The 24,776-nt window shown below is 37.3% G+C and overlaps 1 protein-coding gene across 3 annotated transcripts; it reads left to right on the plus strand.

The window, feature by feature from the left end:
• The first annotated feature begins 1,452 nt into the window (after window positions 1-1,452).
• Window positions 1,453-24,528, plus strand: SMCO2 (single-pass membrane protein with coiled-coil domains 2). Of its 3 annotated transcripts, XM_078074099.1 has the most exons (8): window positions 1,453-1,580; window positions 4,100-4,217; window positions 9,957-10,093; window positions 11,299-11,448; window positions 14,418-14,512; window positions 18,770-18,822; window positions 19,816-19,991; window positions 24,284-24,528. In XM_078074099.1, exons 1-8 carry the CDS (start codon window positions 1,453-1,455, stop codon window positions 24,480-24,482), a joined length of 1,056 nt encoding a protein of 351 aa, XP_077930225.1. In that variant the 3' UTR covers window positions 24,483-24,528. The 3 variants fall into 3 exon arrangements, with proteins under 3 accessions (XP_077930225.1, XP_035936118.2, XP_077930226.1); XM_036080225.2 differs by lacking the exons at window positions 1,453-1,580; window positions 4,100-4,217 and adding an exon at window positions 17,046-17,102 and having other exon boundaries at window positions 9,754-10,093; window positions 14,418-14,508; window positions 18,766-18,822; XM_078074100.1 differs by lacking the exons at window positions 1,453-1,580; window positions 4,100-4,217 and having other exon boundaries at window positions 9,754-10,093; window positions 14,418-14,508; window positions 18,766-18,822.
• The last annotated feature ends 248 nt before the right edge of the window (window positions 24,529-24,776 follow it).

Consider the following 24,776-nt stretch of genomic DNA (forward strand, 5'->3'; position numbering starts at 1 on the left):
TGTCTCTTAGGGCCCTGGGGCCAGGCCACACTCCAGAGGAGAAAGTTTCCTCCTGTTTGGTGGTGGGTACTCCCTGTGATTCCTGCCAATAACTAGGAGTTATGTTTCATATGGATCCTTTCTTATAGCTTTTCATATGAGCTTTCTAGAACCTGTCTCACACCTCTCTACCCCCTTTCTATTTCCTGTCACCTTTATATCTCTCACCACTTCAGTACTCTAACAATTCACTCCTCTGCTGCCCGCTAACACTTGCCCACCTGGCTGGAACGAAAGTTCCCCTTCTCCTATACAGCTGCCGGTGGTGTATAGTGGTTGAAACTTTAGAAAAGTAATTTGGGAATATTTTTCGAAATCTTTACAGGGACACCTGGGTGGCTCAGTTGCTTGGGCATCCGACTCTTGACTTCAGCTCAGGTCATGATCTCAGGGTCATGGGATCAAGTCCTGTGTCAGGCTCTGTGCTCAGGGGGGAGTCTGCTGGAGATCCTCTCTCTCCTTCTCCCTCTGCCCCTCCCCCTGCTCTAAATAAATAAATAAATAAATAAATAAATAAATAAATAAATAAAATTAGAAAAGCATATACACTTTGGGGTGCCTGGGTGGCTTAGTCAGTTAAGCGACTGACTCAGTTTCAGCTCAGATCATGATCTCATTATTGTGAGATCAAGCCCTAAATTGGGCTCCATGTTGGGTGTGGATACTGCTTGGGATTCTCTCTCTCCCTCTCCCTCTACCCCTCTTCCCTACCCCACGCCCTCTCCCTCTCTAAAAAAAAAAAAAAAAAAGCATATACACTTTGACCCAGTAGTTTTACTTCTAAAGAAGTATCCTAAGTAAATAATAGAGATGCACTGAAAATTACTAAGCAAGGATATTCATTACTGTATTATTTATATTAGTAAAAACTTAGGTATAACCTATTTGTCAACAATAGGAAAAGAATAAGGCAAATATCAAATTTAGAAATGGAAATAAATACAACACAATATCAACAGTGGTTTTGTCTGGATATCTCCCTGGTGTCTCTGGTTATCTCCAGAGTACCAATGATTTCTAGTTCCTTCTTCTTTTCTATTTTTTTACAATGTACATATATATATGATCAGAAAGAGATTATGAAAGTGAAGTTTCCCATCTCCCTAGCCTGGTTCTTTTATATTGCTCTCTAATAGTCCCATTCAAAGATTCAAAATACACGTTTGCAGGCTCAGACAACCCTCATGTTCACCAGAGACGTCCTAAGGAACAGCCACACACAGAAACTTTCCTGTATATATTTGAACAGAGTAACTTAAGAACTTACTCTGGGGTCCCTTACAACTGATGGCCAGTTTGGGTAGGAGAAGGGTTAATACACCTGCTCTCAGTATATCAGCGAAGGGAATATAGTTGCCAATCCTGCGGTGAAAGCCATCTTGTTGCCATCATTGTCCCCGCAGTGCTGAAGAAATGGCGCTCATGAAGCTAAGTGACAGGACATCTCTGCAGATGATGACAGTTGGGAAGGAACAACAGTTGACTAAGAAAAACAATGGCTTTCTCCAAAATATGGATGTGGCTGAAGGTGCAATGCAGAAGTAAGTGAAGCCTGGGCCCTGGGGGCAGTTTTTGTGGTCCTGTCCGGACACTTCCTCGGGACAGCAGGATGCAAATAATGAGACTGCCAAGTTCAGGGGTGGGGTTGACCGTCTTCTCTACGATTCTTCTAATTTTGACCTCATGAATATTTTTTGTGAGACACTAAAGGGGCCTATGGTCATGAACCAGGTGGACATCAGCGGAATAGAAATGGTCAAGGCTCTAATCTCAATTTGCAAAAATACTTTGATTGTTTTGTGCCTTTATTATCTTCACCTGCAAAATATATAAACCATTTACAATGCTTTGTATAGTAGACAAAGCACAAAGTGTTCATGTAAATATACATATGCATTTGTTAGTACATGATAAAAATGTGTTATAATATAAACCAATGGTTAACAACCTTTTTAAATAGGGTGAATTTATTAAAGTAAAAGATTTTCCAGAACGCTTGTATGTCAAAAAAAGCTATTATGACATCAAAGATGTTTTTATTTTTATTTTTTGAAGTAGCTAAATAATCCTTTAATATAGGATTATGAATTATTAGTAATTATTTCCACAAGTGAAGATGAATCTATCAGTGTCATTAATGGTACTACATAACTTACTGTATTAGGGGAGATAAGTTTTTTCATTTAAAAAATTTTTTTATTATGTTATTTTAGTCACCATACAGTACATCATTAGTTTTTGGTAGTGTTCCATGATTCACTGTTTGTGCATAACACCCAGTGCTCCATGCAGAACGTGCCCTCCTTAATACCCATCACTGGGCTAACCCATCCCCCTACCCCCCTCCCCTCTAAAACCCTCAGTTTATTTCTCGGAGTCCAGTCTCTCATGGTTTGTCTCCCCCTCCGATTTCCCCCCTTCATTTTTTTTAAATGCATTTGTAATTTGTTAATAACAGTTGTATATACATTTGGAAACTTTGAGCAGTATTTATTTACATAAGCAATATTTATTCAGTCTATAGAAATATTTATAGATTCCCAAAACCCTTTCTATGCAGGGTAAGCGTAAAGTGCGCCCCACTTCTGGGTTGAAAACCCACAGACTGGAGACTCCACCATAGACCTCCATCACAAATTGACTATGATTCACTCAGAAGTATATGTGAGTGTGTGAGCATGTGTGTGTGTGTGTACATATACACACACACACGCCCTCCAGAAAACAACAGTAGTCCAATAGGCAATGGGCAAAGGATATTAACACACCATAGAAAACGAAATACAAATGAGTTTTATACACAGAGGCAAAGATGCTTAACCTCACTAATAAAAAAAAGATTAAAACTAAAATGAGATACCAGTTTAAACATATGGAATTGGCAAAGATTAAAAACTTTAATAATACATGATTGTAGAAAAAGAGTGGAAAACAGGCATACTCATCATTTTTGCTGGAAGTGTAAATGCATTCAACCTCTTTAAGGCATAACTCGGTAGCATTTATCAAAATTTAAAATATATGTATCTATTGACCCAGCAATTCTATTTGTAGGGTTATTCAATAGATATACTTGTACACATATACATCGACACATAGATGTGTCGGGATGGTCATTACAGCATCGTTTGTAGTAGCAATTAACTGGAAAGAATCTACGTATGCATTAATAAAGAATTGATTCGCAAATTAGTGTATGGCCCCACAATGGAGTACCATATAACCATTTTTAAAATGAGGCAGGGGCACCTGGGTGGCTCAGTCAGTTAAGCGTCCTACTCTTGGTTTTGGCTCAGGTCATGATCTCAGGGTTGTGAGATCAAGCCCCACATCCCGGCTCCAGGCTCAGTGGGGAGTCTGCTGGAGATTCTCTCTTCCTCCCCCTTCCCCCACTTGTGGTCCTTCTCTCTCTCTCTCTCAAATAAATGAATAAATCTCAAAAAAATAAAATAAAATAAAATGAGGCAGCTCTGCATGTACTGATATGAAATGGACGCCAAGAGGCTGTTAAAAAAGAAATATAGGGTACAGAATAGTGTGTATAATATTCTCTCATATAGATTTAAAAGACATATATATTTACATAAACATAGCTGCTTATTTAGGCATAGAATCTCTGTGAAAGAAGAAAGAAGAAACCAGCAAATGTTGTGGGGAGGACATCTGGGGGCTAGAGATCAAGATGGGATCGCAGACTTACTCCGTTCTGCATGGTCTTTGAACTACATGGCACTTTTTAACTCTACTTTTTTTAAAAGAGTGTTTATTATTTGTTTATTTTACACACTCATTTGCACACACAGAGCTACACAGCTGCAATGGCTTTGGAATTTGAAATCTCACTGTTAAATCACTTCTAGATTCAGTCAGCAAATACTTACCCAGCCTCTCTATTCCCGTTTCGTGCAGCGTACTATGCCCGACGTGATTCACGCGCAGGCAGATCGGGTGGTCCTGGGGCCCGGGAAAGAGTCCAGTGTTCTCCCTCCAGAAATGTTTAGGGCAGGCCTACACTGTACTCCTAAGGCGTAATAACAGCATCTGTTTTTGTGGCTTACAGTTTGCTAAGGGATTTTACCAAAATGGACCACATCTTGGACAGATCAGATGATAAGGACAACATTTTCTCCGAAAAGCCGCAAACCGACTTCCTTCATGAGACAGAGACTACAAAATGGGTAAGGGGGAGACTTAAATGTCACGGTGGGTGAAGAGAGTAACTTGACATCTCCTACCTCAACGCGGTAAGGAAATACCTGAGGGTTTCCCTGTGGTCGGTGCAGGGTGTTCGGAGCTTGAAACCAGGAAGGAGGTAGTGTCTCCTCTGAGGGTTGCTGCTATCACATGAGGGACTTGCTAACCCTCCCACACAATGACTTGTACATTATATGTTACTTCGGGCCTTGGGATTTGTGAAAACACTGTGACCTTTTTCACCTCGGACTAAATTGCCATGTGTCAAATTGCCCCCTGCTCACAGATTGTCTTCCAACAGGAAGCATGAGAGAGATCTAGTTACTCTTCATTCAGTCTGAACATCTCTCGGTCTTTGAAATTCAGTCACCCAGCTGACGTGGAATGGAAGAAATTTCAACAAACGCCTGAGATTATCCTGGAAAGGGTTTATGTTTCCACCACCATTTAGATCAAAGCAAAGTCATGGCTGAGACAGACCAAGTTTATTATCATTGAGCAAATCTCTCCATAAATTCCCCAGGCCATTGACCATTGGTTTCAACCAGTCCAAAAAACATGAAGGAAGGATAGTGTGGGAATGTCCACTCCCGGGCCTATGCAGCCCCAAAAGGAAGCTCAGGATCGAGCTCATTGTCTACTTGAGTACTTTGAATATATTTTGGATTCAGGGATGGCTAATTCTGTCAATCCATAGAAGGAAAGGCCACCAAAGAATATCCTAAGCTGGACCTTATCTTTAAGGATTCTTCAGTAAGCAAACAAAGAAATAGAAGGGGCTAGAAGGCATGAGGGGATGGAGTTAGAGATGTGGAGAATAGATAAAATGAGACAGACAAGAAGTGAAAGGACAGACAGACACCTTCTATGGGAAAAAAAAATAGGAACTGAATGAGAAGGGGAGACTTAGGATGGGGTTTTTAGGAAGGCTGAACATGAGAAAAGGAAATAGGGCAATTGAGGTATGAGGCCCTATGATCTTAGGGAACAAATGAAGGTATTATTCTATAAATAATATCATCTGATTTTGGGGGGGTGGGGCCTTGTCCCTGGCCTCCACGCAGGGGCTGCTGCCATTAAACCCACTTTGCCAGGACACCTTCCCTGCATGCACAATGTAATGTGCCCTGCTGAATCCTGTCCATCAGTGAACATCACCTGTTGACCCAGTTCAGATCAGAGTAAGTCTAATTAGAGAATAAAATTATTCACTCTGTAAGAGTGAATTATTTTTACCAAATAGTCCACATTCTCATGGTATAAGGCAAAAAGACTATTTCTTACAAACTTCAAGTCAGGGTATAAGGTTTACCAAAAGGCTTTTTAAAAATTTTGGCTATATTTCTTTATATCAATTTATTTATGCGGCAAATTCTACAATTATATAAAAATAAATCACGTGCAATTATATAATTAACAGAAGTATTAATAAACTAGGCTCTTTGCTAGTAAAAGGACAAATATATGACTTCTTGAGAAAGAAATGGTTTCTTATTCTCTGGAAGCAAAACAGAAGGTCTTTAATTTGTATAATCTTACATTTGTTTTTTTAATAAGACCATACGATTTAAAGGTTCAGAAAAAGGACAGAATTAACAGAAGTTTTTAAAAAAAATCATTTGGTTTAATTAACAAAATAGACTTTAGCCAGGCTGCCAAAATTGCCATAGCTAACCATCAAAGCCCCCAACATGTTTAGAAGTGAATAGTTTGCTCTGATTTCACATTTTCCAGTCTCTGGCAAGGTATGTATAGTGTTGATTTCAGGTGCCCAGTGAGTGAGCAGACTTTCCTATTTCCTGCTTTTGTCTGCATCTCTCACAAGCAGAATGTATTTCCTTACTTCCGTAGTCTTTTTATTATTTTTTTTCATAACTGGAAGTTTGTACCTCTCCATCCCCTTCCCCTACTTCACTCCTGCCCTCTGGCAACCACTAGTTTTTTCTCTGTATTTATAAATCTGTTTCTGTTTTGTTTTGTTTATTCATTTGTTTTGTTTTTTAGATTCTACATGTAAGTGAAATCATATGGTATTTGTCTTTCTCTGACTTATTTCTCCTAGCATAATACCCTCTAGGTCCATCCATGTTGTCGCAATTGGCCAGGTCTCATTCTTTTTCATGGTTGAGTAATATTCCAGTGTATATGTGTGTGTGTGTGTGTGTGTGTGTGTATACACACACATATATACACACATATATATGTGTATATGTGTATATATATATACATATATATATATACACACACCACATCTTCTTTATCCATTCATATATTGATGTATGCTTAAGTTGCTTCCATATTTTGGCTATTGTAAATAGTGCTGCAGTGAACACTGAAGTCTATTTATCCTAATACCACGTATTGAGCAACCACTATGTTCTAAGCGCTGTAAAGTGTTGAGGATATCTCTGTCTAAAATCCTTTGCCCTCAGTGAGCTCACACACCAGTAGGGACTGAGACAAGACAATGGCTCTGCCTGATAAATCCACGCTAGAAGTAGCAGGTGTGCTACAAAGTACATGGCGGTGCTCTACAGGCAGGGAACGAGGAATATGAAAACTGGGTTTTGAAGGATAAACTGGATAGAAGAAAAACATTTTAGAAAGAAGGGACAGTACATGCAAAGGCAAAGAGGCCAAAGGGAACTTGTGTTCTGAGAGGAAGTGTGAAAGAAAAGGCGTGATGAGCAAGCAAGCAGCAAGGACCCTAAGGAGGTGGAGATAGCACAGGATGCAGGCCGGAAACCAGGATGTCACTAGCAGGCAAGAAGTGATGAGGACCGCAGCAAGGACTGACTGACGGCCATGGAGATGGAGAGAAGAGTATACAGGTTTAAAAGATAGGTGCTATTGGGCTTGGACACCAAGTAGATGTGACATGAGTAATGAAGAGGGAAAAGAATATCTGCCATGCAAACTCAAGGACTCCTTTCCAGGTTCCTGCAGAAGCATCTGGATAAATCGGGGAAACATATGTAAGGATGGGGACCTGGACAAGGTAGAGGGGAAATATGATGAATTCAGTTCTCTGCTTGCTGAGTTTGAGGTACCTATGGAACACTCAGAGACATATGAGCTTTTCAAAGAGCTGCACAAAAATGGAAAGTAATGCCCTTAGGCTTTGTATTTCATGCAAGCACACTTTTAGTTTGTTAGCACACACAACTCTTTATTTGTTCAATCCTGAAGCTTTTAAAAAATATTTTATTTCTACTTCCTGACTTTTGACTCTTTTGCAGTGTACTAACCATTATGGTAAACTGACTGATGAAAACAAGAAATGTCATTGTAGATTTTTTGGACATAGACAGAACTCTGGAGATGATCTGGTTCCCTTTTCTTCTTACAGAACAGGAAACTGAGCTTTAGGGTGGTTAGGTGGCTCAAGATCCACAGGAATAGAACTAGGCTTAGAACTCAGGTTCTCCAGGGGCGCCTGGGTGGCTCAGTCGTTAAGCGTCTGCCTTCGGCTCAGGTCATGATCCCAGGGTCCTGGGATCGAGCCCCGCATCGGGCTCCCTGCTCTGCCGGAAGCCTGCTTCTCCCTCTCCCCCTGCTTGTGTTCCCTCTCTCGCTGTGTCTCTCTCTGTCAAATAAATAAATAAAATCTTTAAAAAAAAAAAAAAAAAAAAAAAAAGAACTCAGGTTCTCCATACCCGATAAAGTGTTTTTCCTCTATATCACAGAGTTCCTGCTGCCTTGGTAAAAGATAAGGTGGGAAGAAATTGAAATTATGAATGCTGTTTATTCACAAAGAAGTAAGATATAGTGGAGTCATCTAGTACTTGGAAAATCTAGCCTTAATTTCTTCATCTGTAAGTGTGATAATAAACCTTACCTCACTAGTAAAGTGCCACTGGGTTGTGGAAGTGACAGTGGTAGGGACTAGATATTTCTTAACGTGAATCCAAGGACTAGATAAGATGAAAATAGTCACGGTCTTGGAATCAGAAAATCTACTCCAAGCTCTAGTCCACACCCTTCCTGGCCATATGTACTGGTTACCCAAGGCTGCTGTAACAAATGGCCACAAATTTGGTGACTTAAAACAACACAAAATGTATTCTCTCATAGCTCTAGAGACCAGAAGTCTGAAATCAAAGAGTCAGCGGGGCCACGCTCCCTCTGAAGACTCTATAGGAGAATCCTTCCTTGCCTCTTCCAGCTTTTGGTGGCTCCAGACATTCCTTGGCACGTGACTGCCTCTGTCTTCACATGACCTCCCCCTCTGTGTAGGTGCTTTCTGTCTCTCATTAGGACACTTGTCATTGGATTTAGGACCCAGGTAATTCAAGATAATCTCATCTTAGACCCTTAACTCAATTACATCCACAAAGACTCTTCCAAATAAGGTCACATTCTCAGGGTCTTAGCATTAGGACATGGGCATATCTTTTTTGGAGTGACCACTTAACCCACTACACCATATGACCTTGGACCAATCATTAATGTGACTGAGCTAGGGGATTTCAACACCTGACTTTATCCACCTCAAGTCTATCATGGGAATTAAAAGAAAGAAGGCACATGAAAGAAGTTTGTAAAGAGTTACATAAATGTTAGTTATTCCTGGTGATGTGGCCAGTAATTTATCCAGACATTTCAATAACAGACTGATCTGCACTCCAACTTTTTCTCCTTCCAGTTTAAAAATAGTTTTGCTGAAACACAAGGATTTCAGACCAAACTTCTTCAAAGGACAGAGAAATATTTCACAATGTCATTACTCAAGAAGAGAAATGTTCAAAGATAAATTATTGTCAATTTTGTGCATGCATAGAAGTGAAATACCAGAAAATGCCTTGAATATTTTTCTAGAACAAGGCAAAGAATAAAGAAACAAAAAATAAATTTTGTGGGTCAAGCTGATAAGAGTAGGCTTTCCCTCCCTTATTACTTATTATGAAAAATTTTAAATAAAAAGAAAACTCAAGTGAATTATATGAAGATCAATCATATTCTCACACTTAGATTTTAAAATTGTTACCATTTGTCACATTTGCTTTATCTTTACATATGTAAATAGATGGAATTTTTTGAACCATTTAAAAGTAGGTCAAAGACAGCATGAGACTTTATCCCTGTTTATTTTCAGACAGCATTTTTAAAAATAAAGACTTTCTTCTACATAGCCAAGATTCCATCATCACATCAGGGCAACTAACAATAATTCCATGATGTAACCTAATATCCTCAATTTTTTGAGAAATCTAATTTTTTCAAGTGTCCCTCAAATGCCCATACTTTTATTTATTTATTTATTTAAATTTTTTTTGGTGCCAAAACCCAGGAAATGCCTGTACTTTTAAAATCAGCATCGAAACAAGATCTATGCAATGTATTTAGCTGTTATATCTCTTTAGACTCTCTTAACATGAAACAGTTCCTTCCCCTTTTATTTTCCCTCACATTGACTTTTTGGGAAACCAGTCATCTGGAGTGGAGTGCTAGAGTCCATGGTCAGGTGGAATTCTGTTACTCATCAGCACTGAAAAGAGCTCTGCACGAGGACACTGATGTTCTATGCATCCCCGCCCCAGCCTTCCTCTGTCAGCGGAGCAGGAGGGCATGTCTACTTATTTTATAAATGCCGTAGAAAGCTCCAGCCTCAGAGAGGGCTGTGTGCTTGCCCCCAGAGAAAGGGGCATAAATAAGCTTAAGAGATCATCACCTCTTGTTATAACCCTTTTTTCCTGCTTTGCTTCTTTCATGATCTTTATCAGAATATGTTGGAGCTGGAGGCTGAGCGTCACCAGGACCTACAGAATGAACAGGATGAACAAGAAACAAATCAGGTTCAACATGAGGATCCTCATGTATCCACATCTTTGCAGTTTTCCAAGGAGAACATCCCTGAACTGTAAGCCTTGACACATGCAAAAGAAATCATTTAATAATATTTTGTGGGTACAATGCTACGTGAAATAAGCCAGAGAAAGACAAATACCATAGGATTTCACTTATATGTAAAATTTAAGAAAAAAAACAAATGAACAAACAAACAAAAAAGACTCTTGAGTACAGGGAACAAACTGGTAGTTGTCAGAAGAGAGGTGAGTGGGGGGCTGAGTAAAATAGATAAATGGGATTAAGGGTACACTTATTGTGATGAGCACTGAATAACACATAGAACTCTTGAATCATTATATTGTACACTTGAAACTAATATAACACTGTATGTTAGTCATACTTTAAAGAAAAAAAGAAAATAATAATATTCTGTGGAGAAAATGAAATTTAGCAGAGCACTTAGGGAAAGCCTGGAAGATTTAAAATCCATATGTCTTAAACCTTTAAGCACTCATGTGCACAAGTAACTACCTACATATTCTAGTAAGAATATGGAGTAGAGGTTATTTCTAGAGATGTAGGCCGAGCCACAGGTTTCTCTTTGCAAACTCTTCTTTGGAGAGTGGAATTAATGCATATCTTGTCACTCTCAGATAATTTTCTAGATATGAAAAGAATTATGGGAGCTCCTCAGTGAAGCTCAGTGGGGTAAGCATCTGCCTTCAGCTTGGGTCATGATCCTGGGGTCCTGGGGTCCTGGGATCAAGCTCCCTGCCCAGTGGGGAGTCTGCTTCTCCCTCTCCCTCCCCCCACTTGTGCTCTCTCTCCCTCTCTCTCTCTCTCACTCTCTCTCTCAAATAAATAAGTAAAATCTTTTAAAAAAAAGAAAAGAATTATAATTCTCAATAGAAATGTATTGTTAAACCCTTGTAGACCCTTCCCCTGTTGCATAGCTCTCTGCTTCTAACAAGAATATTCATTAGGATAGTGTAATTCTTAACATTCATTCCATGCAGGGAAATTAAAAATATATCATTATTTTTTACTAAATGTAAAATACATTTTATTTTCTCCAGTCTTATGAAGATCTGCTAAAATGGATATCAAATAAGTGCTCAAACTTTTTTCTTGAGGCCTAACTGCTTACCTGGCCCATTTTGGTGACAGGAAATGAATCAGCATACCAACTTGCCGTTCAAAGAAAGAAGGTTTGGGGCCATTTGAAGATGTTTCCCATTTCTTACCTTAAAACTGATCATAATAATATTTCTGCAGGAGTCAGGAGAACACTTTCTTCCAGCTAAACTACTGGAATACACAGATGGGTCTACAAGTGAAAGAACTTGGAGCTGATCACATAGGCTGGATGGAGAAAATCAACAATATTATACAAAAAATAAACCTAACAGAAAACACAATGAAGAGGTAATTTTAGGGTATTGGGTTTGATCAGAAAACATTGAAAATTTTCATAGCTTCAGAAACTCTGGGTTTAAGGTGGTAAAGTCTTTTAGGCATGCCTTCAGAATAAGAAGTACCAAGTCTTACGTTTTGAAGTCAATGTCACAAAATCTCAAAGCCTGTTTCAAAGTTATCTGCATCTTTGCTCTCTCTTCTCTCAAGGAAAGGACTTCTCTCATTGGCTTTTTTTGGAAACTGTGTTAATGGCCATCCGAGGAAGGACTTCAAGTCTCCAATAACCCCTTGAGCTTTAGCCAGTATTGTCCAAAGGGATCCAACCTGCATGACATGAAAAAAGTATTAAAAAGTATAGTTGTTAAATTAATGCATATCTGAATTTAAGTGGAGAGTTTTAAGATGAAACTGAAAAGATAAGAGTAATTATTATTTTTCTAGTCACTGGTATAAAGAGAAGGGGCTTTGGAGTCAAAGAAATTCCTTTCATCGGTGTTTTATATGTTCGGGGTACAGATATATCACATTTTGTTAGATTTGTGCCGAAGTATTTCATGCTTTTGGTGCCATTATACTTTAAATTTTAAAATTTCTAATTATTAATTGCCAGGATATAGAAATGCAATTAGTTTTTGTATATTGGTCTTGTGTCTTGTGACCTTGCTAACCTCATTTATTAGCTCCAAGTAGTTTTGTAAGTTATTTGGGATTTTCCACATAGATAATCATGTCATCTGCAAATAGAGAGAGCTTTATATCTTCTTTTTCTATCTGCATGTCTTTTACTTCTTTTTGCTGCCTTATCATATTGGCTAGAACTTGGGGTATGATGTTGAATAGGAGGAATGACAGCAGACACTAGACATATTTACCTTGTTTTCAGTCCTACAGAAAAAGCATTGTGATGTAAGGTGTTTTGCTTTTTTTTTTTTTTTTTTTGAGATTGAGAAAGTGTTTTCTAATCTTAGTTTACTGAGATGTTTTTAAAATCAGGTATTATACTAAATTTTTTCAATAGCTTTTGTTGCATCTATGAATGATCATGTTGTTTGTTTGTTCATAGTCTCTTGATATGGCAAATTATAATGACTGATTTTTCAATGTTGAACCAGCCTTGAGTTTCCAGAATAAACCCCATTTGGTCATAATATATTATTCTTTTTATATATTGTTGGATACTGTTTATTAAAAGGGAAATTTTGGATGAATGTTAATGAGAGATATTGGCCTTTTTCTTTCTTGTATTAGTATCAGAAAACTTGCCTTATAGTAAAAATTGGGGCATTTTCCCACTTGTTCTATTTTCTGGATGAATTTGTGTAGAACTGGCATAATTTCTTCCTTAAATGTTTGATTGAATTCACCAGCAAAGCCATATTGCCTGGATATTTCATTAGAGTAAAATTTTTAACTACATAGTTAATTTCTTTAATGATATATAGGGCCATTCAGGCTACTGAACTGTTGGGTATATATTAGCGGTAGATTGTATCTTTTGAGGAATTTGCCCATTTCATCTTTCCTCAGCTTTTCCAAATGGTAATATCTTGTCCAACTCTAGCGTACCATCAAAACCAAGAAATTGACCTTGGTACTATGAATAGAGCTTATTTAGATTTTACCAGTTATATGTATTCTCACTTGTGCATGTGAGTGTGTGTATAGTTCTGTGCAATTTTATTATATGGGTAGCCTTACATAACCACCACCACATCAAGAATCTGTTGTACCATTGCACAAGACTCCTTTGTGTTAGCCCTTTGTAGCCACACCTAAGCCAACCCGTAATCTCCAGCAATGACAAATCATTTCCACATGTCTATAATTATGTTATTTCATAAAGGTTAGCTATATCAAATCCTGCATTATGTAACCTTCTGAGATTTATTTTTTTCACTCAGCATAATTTTCCTAAGGTTCATCCAAGTTGTTGCCTGTATATCAATAGTTCCTTTCTTTTTGTTGCTGAGTAGTATTCCATGGTATGTGGATATATAGAGAGAGAGAAAGTTTGGTTAACCATTCACCATCAAAGGACAAGTGTGTTATTCCTAGTTTTCAGCTATTATGAATAAAGCTACTTTGGATATTCATGTACAAATTCTTGTGTGAAAATAAGTCTTCATTTCTCTGGGATAATTTCCCAAGAATGAAATTTCTGGGTCACATGGTAAGTCTGTTTTTAGTTTTGACAGGAAGTGCCAAGCTATTTTCTGGAGCGGCTGTCCATTTTATGTTCCCACCACCAATGTCTGAGTGATCCAATTTCTCCACATCCTCACTAGCAGTTGGCATTATCACTGTTTTGCATCCTAGCCATTCTGATAAATTTGTAGTAATATATCATTATAGTCTTAATTTGAATTTCTCTAATGGCTAATGGTGCTGAGCATCCTTTCATGTCTTTATTTGCCATTTATATATCTCCTTAGTGAAATGTCTGTGCATGTGTTTTGCTCATTTCTTAATTGGATAGTTTGTTTTTTTAATGTTGAGTTTTAAAAAGTTTTCATATATTCTAGGTGTAAGACCTTTGCCAGATATTGACAAGTGAATCCATTTAACAGTCTTTGGCCAAACAAAAGCTTTAAATTTTGATGAGATACAGTTTATCAGTGTTCCCTCTTATAGGTAATGTTATTAGTGTCAAGTCTAAGAAATCTTTGCCTAGTCGTAAGTCCCAAAGATTTTCTGTGGGTTTTTTTTTTCTAGAAATTTAGCTAAGCTTCCATTTTAATCATTTAAATTTTCTGCTCCTGTATCCAATTAGACCTTACATTTCTTTACTATTATCTAGATTATTTAGTGTTTTCTACCTTCTTGCATTGCATTTGTGACATCTCATTCCAACACAACCACAACGCAAGAGTCCTCTTATGTAAGAATAGGATATCATTCTTGAAAAATCACAAAAGATTGTCTATTGGGTGATTTTTCTTAATCCATAGGATTTAGTCCATCTCTTGCTCTGTTTGCAGCTTATTAAATGAGGTGATGTCTCTGGAGGACCAAATTGAAAAGCTGGAGTCACACCAAGACCTTGACCCTGATCAGGGAGCAAACATTGAGGTAAGCTGGAGGCTTGGAAAAGATAATCGGGGAGGTTGTGGGGACTCGGCCACCATTTCCCACCCCTTCTATTATTTAACAGACCACAATAAGAATTAAAACCCATCTTTTGTCATGAGGAGGATTGCTCTCTGGTGGTCAGTTCTGAGCACCTGTCATGTGGGTACCACCACTTCTATTCTCTGACAACGCAAAAAGACGAGTTTTTAATTCTACCTATAAACTCAGTTTCATAGGCTTATATCTTGATGCCATCTTAAGACCATGATGAGTACCTTAACAGAAGACTTCTCTTCTTGATCTTTGTATCCCAGCACCTAACAGTTCAAGGAGACATCCAGGGATTAAATATTTATGAATAACTGCAACCTTAAAATGTAAAAGATATATTTGTGTTCATCTTTGATGTTTTCATGAAGAGTTCTTGTGTTGGTTTTCACAGTCTCCAGTTTTTCTGTTGTTTTCTTGCCTTGCACTGCCGAGAGACTCTTTTCTGAGAAAGGTTGAATTTCCCTTTTTTAAAGAGTCGTAGGATGTTAGAAAGGTAGTGACCAACTTTGGATAAGAATTAGACTTCAGAGCCCTGGCTGACAGTATTTCTAAACTTCATGCCTTTGAAAAACAATTCTCTAAGAAAGGAGAAACCCGTGTCTATCTACTTCCTCTGCTTTAGCTCAAGCCAAAAAGCTTAAAAGCAAGTGCACAAGCAGGGGGAGCAGCAGGCAGAGGGAGAAGCAGGCTCCCCGCGGAGCAGGGAGCCAGATGCGGGACTCGATCCCAGGACCCAGGGATCATGACCTGAGCTGAAGGCAGACGTTTAACCAACTGAGCCACCCAAGCGCCCCATAAAATGAATTTTATTTTATTATTTTAAAGATTTTATTTATTTATTTGACAGAGAGAGACACAGTGGGAGAGGGAACACAAGCAGGGGGAGTGGGAGAGGGAGAAGCAGGCTTCCCGCGGAGCAGACAGCCCAGTGTGGGGCTCGATCCCGGGACCCTGAGATCATGACCTGAGCCGAAGGCAGACGCTTAACTGACTGTGCCACCCAGGCATCCCTAAATAAGAAATTTTAAATATAAGTATTACAGAAGCAAAGTCAGTAGGAATGGCTGTAGTTTCACTCTGGTAAAGGGAAATGAAGAGTTTTAGATATGGAAACAACAACCAAAGTGTGGTGTGGGCAAATTAAAGGAGAAATAAGCTAGTAAAGTTAAAATAAAACCACATGTATCGGCTCATTTATATCTTGTGAAGAAATGGAATGACTCAGAAAGGAATGAAAGAGAGAGGAGGGAAAAATCGGTAAAATCACTTAAAAAATACACACACAGCAGAAACAAAATTAAAAGACCTTTAAGGTGAAGAAAGGACTTTGAGGTGGCCTTTGGCTGTTGCCTGATATTTAACCCCCAAATTCACGAAGCTTTCTGAGATCTCCATATCAACATGACTTGATATGAATGATAGACTTTCATTCTGCAACTGACTCCTATCTATTATCTTTGATGCAATTATCTTAGATAAGTACCGTGTAAAGATATTTCTATATAAATAAACCAGGGTACCAAGTAAAATGTGATTAGAAGATCACAACTCCTTTCTAAATATTTAAGTCACACAATTCAGCGATTGGGGATGGATGAACTTGGTAAAAGAAGGGTGTAACTATACATTCTCTGGAAGCTGGGTTTTTTTTTTAATTGAATAATACATTTTATTTTATTTTATTTTTTAATTTTTTATTGTTATGTTAATCACCATACATTACATCATTAGTTTTAGATGTAGTGTTCCATGATTCATTGTTTGTGCATAACACCCAGTGCTCCATGCAGAACGTACCCTCCCTAATACCCATCACCAGGCTAACCCATCCTCCCACCCCCCTCCCCTCTAGAACCCTCAGTTTGTTTTTCAGAGTCCATTGTCTCTCATGGTTCATCTCCCCCTCCGATTTCCCCCCCTTCATTCTTCCCCTCCTGCTATCTTCTTCTTTTTTTTTTCTTAACATATATTGCATTATTTGGGTTTTTTTTTTTTAAGATTTTATTTATTCATTTAAGACAGAGAGATACAGAGAGAGAGTATGAGCAGGGTGAGAGGCAGAAGGAGAGGGAGAAGCAGACTCCCCACTGAGCAGGGAGCCCAACACGGGTCTCAGGATCCAGAGATCCATGACCTGAGCTGAAGGCAGACGCTTAACCATCTGAGCCACCCAGGTGCCCCTTTCTGGAAACCGTTTGAGGGCAAATGCTCATTACATGTTTCCAACTAGCACAATGCCTAGCTCAAGGGCCACTTAACGTAGGATGTGGACAACTGTATCTTGTTGATTCAACTTAATATTGATTTTGGAGATCAGTACCCAGAGCAGTATCAAAAAAAAAACACACAAAAAACACAAAAAAACAGCTGCTATTAAATCTCAAACTTTTTGATCATGAATGAGCTTTCTTCTAAAAATCTTCACTTTGTTTCAATTCCGCACATCATTCATTACAACTTTTGATTTATGCCCTTTTGTTTTAAAGGAGAAGATCATGGAAATTAAAAAGCAAATAGAAGAAACAGATAACAAATATGTCCAGGTAATAACATAATGGTGTTATAATTGAGGAAGAAAACCAGTTCTTCAAGGGAATCTCAAATCTAGGGAATTTTAGTGAATGGAATCCAAAATTGGATGAAAGATAGACTCAATGTTTTAGACCTAGCAGGGAACTGTCTTGTAGTCTATACCCTCATTTTCAGAGGAGAAAAGCGTAACTCAAAAACATGATGTGATTTGCCCATATTTCTAGATGAAAAGACTAGTCTCATTCTTGCTCTCCCGCTAAAAAATGAAAATATGTGTATTTTTTCTAACAAAAGTAATGCATGCTTATTTTAATAATTAAAACATAAAACTATTTCATATAAAAAATGAAAAATAATCCCACTCCCTCAATGATAAACACAGTGAATATTTTAGTATATTTATATTCTTCTAAATTTTCCTATACATGTACTTACATGTTGTTGTTATAATTTAAATAGGATTATATTATATATATTGTTTTGCAACTTGCTGTTTTCCCTTGGCATTTTTCTTCAGCAACTTTCTATGCCACTAGTTGCCATTTTACCTTTTCACTGTTTATATAAATGCAGGATTTGATTTTTGGATTTATTAAATTTATTTCATTGCATACTTGGGGCTTTATAATAAATGTGTGCTATTACAAATTTTGCCTCACCAATCCATATCTTTGCTTGCTTTTGCAAGTACTTGTTTAAGGAAAATTTCTAGAAATGGCACCTCTAGCACCCATCTTTCTTGAATCCCAGAACACTGTTCTTCCCGCTATAGCTTTGCCTTTCAAAGTATCCTGCAAGTCTATTATAGAATGATTAATTAAAAACCTTACAAGAGTTATTTACTCCTGACATATGTATATTTGGCATCCTTATCTTAGAAAGGTTGCTTTCAGCCTGTCTCTTGAACTTACTGATAGAAACCAACCAAAACCATCTATTATCTCTACCTGATGACCTACAGGAGATGGGAAGAAAAGAGGAACCAGACATTTTTTATGGATAGCTCTTTTGCTAAACTATAAAGTCCAAATATTCAAACTAACATAACAAGAACTTATATTCATATATTATAAATTTTAAAATACTTAAAAGAAATACAATTTTCTTTTTTCTCTGAAACATACTTTTTCTCCAACTAGTGTCTTAGAAGTTTGTTTTCTTTTTAGAGAGAAGGAGCACGCATATGCACACAGGTGTGGGGAGAGGCAGAGGGAGAAGGAGAGGGAGAGAGAGAATCTTAAGCAGGCTCCACGTCCAGCATGGAGTCCAACATGGGGCTCAATTTTACAACCCTGAGATCATGACCTGAGCCAAAATCAATAGTCAGACGCTTAACCAACTGAGCCACCTGGGAGCCTCTAGTGTCTTGGAAGATTTTTAAGGCACAAGGAAAGAATAATGAATAGAGAAAAAGATGATTTATCATAAGCTGCTATTGTATAAATTTATACTTCTAAAGTGTTAAAAATAATTATACTAATCTTTTAGTTATTCCTCCTGCAATTTATCATGATTATATTACGAATTTGCTGTAAGAGGAAAGATTTTACTGAGTAAAAGTAGGCTTCAAAGAAGCCACTTTACAACTAAGTGGTGTCAACATGAGTGAGGTTTTATGGTATAAACCAGAAAAATGTATTTCTATTTTACCCAAAATTGTGGGTGTCTTTTCAGGAAGATGCTCGTAACGAAGCTCATGAATTAAAGGAGAAACTCATTGCAAGAATAAAGGTAAGATTTCACAGTTACTCAAGTTCAAATAATGATAAAATCTAAATATAGGGATCATTCTTTCTCTAGAAGTTAGGGTTTTCCACCTACTGTTTTCTTTCTCTTTCATTATCACTTTTTTCTCCCCTTCCTGGCCCTCTGCTTTGGGTGGACAGAACATCTCATGGTCTGCTTCTACATTTCCTCCATTTAGAGCTTAGCCTCTATGTCGACATGTTATGTATTCTTCAAGGCTCAGCTCAAATGTCATCGCCTCTTCCAGACCTCCCATAATCTCCCCTAGCCAGAAAAATAACTCCATATCTGAACTCCTCCCACAATATGTTGATGTAAATGTGAATGGGTGAAAGAAGCAATGAATGAGTGAGTCAACCTGTCACTTGTTCAGAGGTGCCTAATCATCCCACCTATCTGAAGTAGGTGTCCCACCAACAAACCTCAGCTACTCTATCTCATTATCTTATTTATTTTCTCTTTAGCATGTATCCTAATCTATAATATCTAATGTGTATATATATATATATATATGTTTAGTAGTTTATTGCTTTTCCCCCAGTCCCTATAAACGTGCGTGTAATTCCTTATCCATTTGGTTTAAAAATGCACATGTAATAGAATGCACATTCCTTATCTATTTTGTTAACCACAGTATCCTAGAATAGTGCCTGGTGGGAGTCAATATGTTTTTCATAGATGAACAAATTGAACAGATGAATTCAATATAAGGATAATTATCTTCCTACATGAATAAGTCAGTAGTTAGAGATTAGCATGTGGGTCTACCATGCTGCTACCTTATTTTGTGAATGTGTAAGTCTCTTTCTACTAGGTGAGTATGCACTTGCCAATGATCTCCTCATGTGACTCACATGGGATTGGCAATGTGGGCTCCTGAGGTGTTCTGGAGGAAAACCACTGTGCATCATCTACAATAAGACTAGCAGACCTCTAAAATCATTTTTTAAAGTGACAGTTGATTGCTATTTTTTTCAGAACTTTTACAAAGGCATGACTCTGCTGAGTACAAAGTTGGGAACGTACCAAGGGCAAGAAGGGAAAACAGACTTTCAGAGTCCTGAAGAAATGGATATGGAAGAAATTGAGCCCCAGCTTCCTGAGGCTCCACCACCCCCTTTAGCACAGAACACTCCTGCCAGCATTACAATGTGGTAAGTCAGAGAAAGGGGACTTTGGGGCTGGACAAAGGCCCCAAAATGTACGAAGCATAGTATGATGAATTTCTTCAAGGAATGACTAAAAATTTGTTTTACCTTCCTTTATAAATTATTTCTTCTTGTTCTTTAAAAGTCTATGTGTTTATTGGAGTCATAGTGTTTTTCATATTATTTTTAGCTGTAGATCTATTGCATTAGATATATAGATATAGATTTCTTTATTATTGCTTTAGGTAACTATGTGTACATAAATCTTAAAAGATGGTGTCTGCAATCTATGATGCAGCCACCTCCACCAAAGGAACCTTCCTGCTAAGCAGATTTGGAAACCTTTGTTCACTGGACAGGATGCCTCTCACTTGTATGGTATTAAAGACATACATCTTAGCAAATTCTGACTCTTTGGATCCCTTTCTGAAGATGCCACACCATCATATATTCCTGGAGTAATACCCTCCTCTAAGAAAACTTCTCTGATTCTTTAGCCCCAACTACCAATCCAAGTAGAATGTTCAGCAATCTCTCTTGTGTGTACACTCTACCTTAAACATAATCCTGATGTAGAACCCACAGTATATTATTGCAATTCAATTATTTCAAATCTGTCTCCTCCTAATAATCCATGAGCTACAAGATGGCAGGCATCTTTATCATTTTGGGACATGAAATATAAAACATCTTCACCATGCTGAGCAGATATTAAATTAATAAGTGAGGAGTGATGTTAATGAAAATAGTGGAGTAAAAACCCCAGAAAATTTCTTCCTCCATAAAAATCAATGAAAGAGCTTGAAAAAAATAGTCAGAATCAACTTTTTCAGAACCCTGGAAATTAAGGATTTAGTATCCAGAATAGATAAAGAAGTCTTATAACTCAACAACAGAAAAGGAAACAACCCAACTTTTAAAATGAGCAAAGGACTTGAATAGACATTTCTTCAAAGAAGACACACAGATGGCAAACAAACACATGAAAAGATAGTCAACACCATCAGTGATTAGGGAAATACAAATCAAAATCATGAGCTACCACTCTACATCTCTAAGATAATTATAATTGAAAGGACAGGCAATAGCAAACATTGGAGAGGATGTGGAGAAATTAGAACCCTCAGACATTGCTAGAGGGATTGTAAAATGGTGCAGCCATTTTGGAAAACACTTTGGCAGTTCCTGAAAATGTTAAATATAGAGCTACCATCTGACCCACTCCTAGGTATGCACCCAGAAGAATTGAAAATATATGTCCACACAAAAACTTGTACATGAATGTTCATAGCAGCATTATTCATAAAAATAGAAACAATACAAATATACATTGACTAATGAATAGGTAAACAAAATGTGGTATATCCGTACAATGGAGTATTGTTCATCCACAAAAAAGGACAAAGTCCTAATGCATGCTACAATGTGGATGACTCTTGAAAACATTATGAAAGAAAGTCAGACACAAAAGGCCACCTATTATATGATTCCATTCCTGTGAAATGTCCAAAATAGGAAAATCCATGTAGACAGTAAGTAAATGAATAGTTGCAAGGCCTTAGGGTAGTGGGAAATAGGGAGTGACTGTTCATGGGTACAGGTTTTCTTTTTGGGGTGATGACAATTTCCTGGAGTTAGATAATGGTGATGGTTGTACAACCCTGTGAATAAACTAAAAGCCATGGAATTATACACTTTAAAGGGTAAATTTTATGGCATGCAAATTATATCTCAAAAATCAAACAAGTAAGTAAATCTTTGTGTTTTTCTGGATCTTCCAGATCTTCTACCCTAATCATGTATTGCATTGATCATCACTTGATTGTGTTAAGTGGGCAGATTACAATCCAGTTGAGTTGGCCATCTTTCATCACATCATTATATTCTAGTTAAGACTGCCTAAGGATTTGACCAATTTCTTTCTAAGAACTGGAAATGTACTGGTTCCACTGAAGCATACTTATACATTATCTTTTTGAGGAGGTTTATCTTGCAGACTTAGTCAATCATTATGTCTCGGTTTTGTTGTTTTTAGGCTCAGAAGGTACCTCTTCCTGGCATATTCCCCAATTCCACAGTTCCCTTATAGACTTTCCACAAACAATGTGAACATTTTGGAAAAGATTAAAGGTTTTATGCATGGCTAATCTTGAAAAATAAACGTGTAAATAGGTACATAAACAGTATTTAAAAAGTCAAAGGAATAATTTTTATTCTTTAAAGAAGGTAAATTCAAAATGAATAAAATATTTAATGACACTAATATTTGGTTCCACACAAGTGATATGAAAGAAATTATTTTGTTTTTTTCAAAGATTTTATTTATTTTTTCAAAGTCTGAGAGAGAGAGCACAAGCAGGGGGAAGGAGGAACAGGCTCCCCACTGAGCAGGGAGCCTGATTCGAGACTCAATCCCAGGACCCTGGGATCATGACCTGAGCCAAAGGCAGATGCTTAACTGACTGAGTCACCCAGGCATCCCTCAAAGAAATTATTTTGAATTAGTAGCTATGATGTTTTCCAAAGAAAAATGTCTGCACTTTAAAAAATAAATATTGCACATGTTCTTTTGTTTTATAATAGAAAATCTGAAAAATATTTTATGTTATATTGACTTGTAAATCAAAATCAAATGATTTTTTATTCAAAAATAAATCTGAAAGATAAATATATATAAATAAATACATAAATCTGAACTCAACCATACCTAGAGTGTTCAGTGAAGGAAAGAAAAAACTGGAAGAATACACTCTAAGCCAAAAGCAAAACAAACAAAATAAAACAAAAAATTTAAAAAATTAATACAAAATGAAAGAAGAAAGAAAGAAAGAAAAGAAAGAAAGAAAGAAAGAAAGAAAGAAAGAAAGAAAGAAAGAAAGAAAGAAAGAGAGAAAAGAAAAAAAGAAAACTGAGCTAATGATATTAGGGTGATGAGATTATAATTTTTTCATTTCTCTGTTTTCCAAATTATCTGTAATTTAGAAAAACTATTTTTCTCTTTAAAAAATATGTTAAAATATTTCTCTTTGAAAATGTTCCAGTTTGGTATTTCCAGAGATGATTGGTTTTAGAATTTAAGAAGAACAGTGTTTATTTACTAGCTATGTTTTGGTAGTGAGTCATTTTTCTTTTCATAAGAAAAAACAAATCTAGATTTAGCACTTCTCGAGGGCAGGGCATCTCTGCTTCATCTTAGCAGCCCTCAAAGCTTCTTCTGACTAGAATATTTTTCAAAACATTGGCTCTTTCATAAAATGTGTGATAGGGCACCTGGGTGGCGTAGTTGGTTAAACAACCAATTCCTGGTTTCAGCTCAGGTTATGATCTTGGGGTCGTGGAACTGAGCTCCACATGGTGGTCCACACTCAGTGCAGAGTCTGCTTGAGATTCCTTCTCCTTCTGCCCCTCCCGCTCATGTTCTCTCTCTCTCCCTCTCTCTCTGAAATAAATAAATAAATCTTTAATTGAAAAAAAATGTGTGAAATAGAAGCAATTATTTGTGTAACTACCAAGAGACAACCAGTGGCAATAATGCCAAACAACTTGGCTCAGGTTTACAGAATCCACTGAGTTGGATCACAAAATAGATCCATAGCTAGCTTTAACTGTGCTCTAAATTTTCTCTTCTAAAATACATTATTGATGGTCATTATCTCCAGGTAGCTGGATTATCTGTGACATTTCTTTCCTTCTTTGTGTTTTTCTGGATCTTCCATCTAGACCTTCTACCCTAATCATGTATTGCATTGATAATTAGAAAATAATAATGGAAGGATTTAAAAGCAAATAAATGAAATAGATCATAGGTCCAGCCTAGGAGGAGGAGTCCTGAAAGACTTGAGAAAGTTTATATTACTTTAAAAGGGTAAGTCTGGTACCAGGATAAAACTAGTGGTAGAGCTAGACTCCATTTGTCACATTGCATTTTATATCCCCAGAAAATCTAACTGCCTGGTCCTTTATTTCCCTCCGAATCTGTGTCAGATACCTCACAAGTGAGGAAAAGATGTCAATAGTCTGCTAGAGTGTGAGAAGAGTATTTCAAAGGAAAGAGTCTCATAATTTCCAGGGTTTCATTGTTTCATGGCTATAAAACCTTAGAATTCCAATACCAGCCCTAGGAGGGACTTAAGTGCTCAACTACTCCAAGCTCCTTCTTTTGTGGATGTCAACTGAGGTCAAGAGAAGTTCAGTTACTTCCTTGACATTATAGAACTAACTGGGTGGAGGAACCAGGAGTCTCATCAGTGTGGTTTTCTTCAGAATGTTCTTAACACAGATGTTCTCTTTCCTTGCAGGAAACGTGCACTGAGGATTTTCATCATGTTTTATGTCCTCACCTTCACTGGACTTTCCTGTTACATACTATTTTTTGATGCTACATTTATCTTTGAAAGCTTACTCCCAACAATGCTTGGACGCTGCAGAATGTGGGAACTACGGGAGCTCATTGCTCCTTTCTTGAACTTGGAAGTGGAAGACTTGTTACCCTCCTAAAGTTATAGAAGTTACTGTTTCCCTACTGACTGTCTCCTTAATAAAATTCTGGCTGTTCTTGTATTATGGTGGTTAACATATTTTTCAAAAAATACTATTGGATGTTTGGCAAAGGACACTGTAGTTCTATGGAAATTGCTTGTTCACAGACAGAAAATATGAAAACTGTTTATCTTTACCCTTCTGACTCACAATTACTTCTTGAATCATTCCACACGTTGTTTACACATTTACTTCAAAGCACTAGCCTCTTCTCCTCCAACCCTGAGAACACTGAGACTACCAAGAATTAGC

The sequence above is a fragment of the Halichoerus grypus genome, chromosome 6, assembly GCF_964656455.1.
Source record: "Halichoerus grypus chromosome 6, mHalGry1.hap1.1, whole genome shotgun sequence".
Taxonomy (NCBI): domain Eukaryota; kingdom Metazoa; phylum Chordata; class Mammalia; order Carnivora; family Phocidae; genus Halichoerus; species Halichoerus grypus.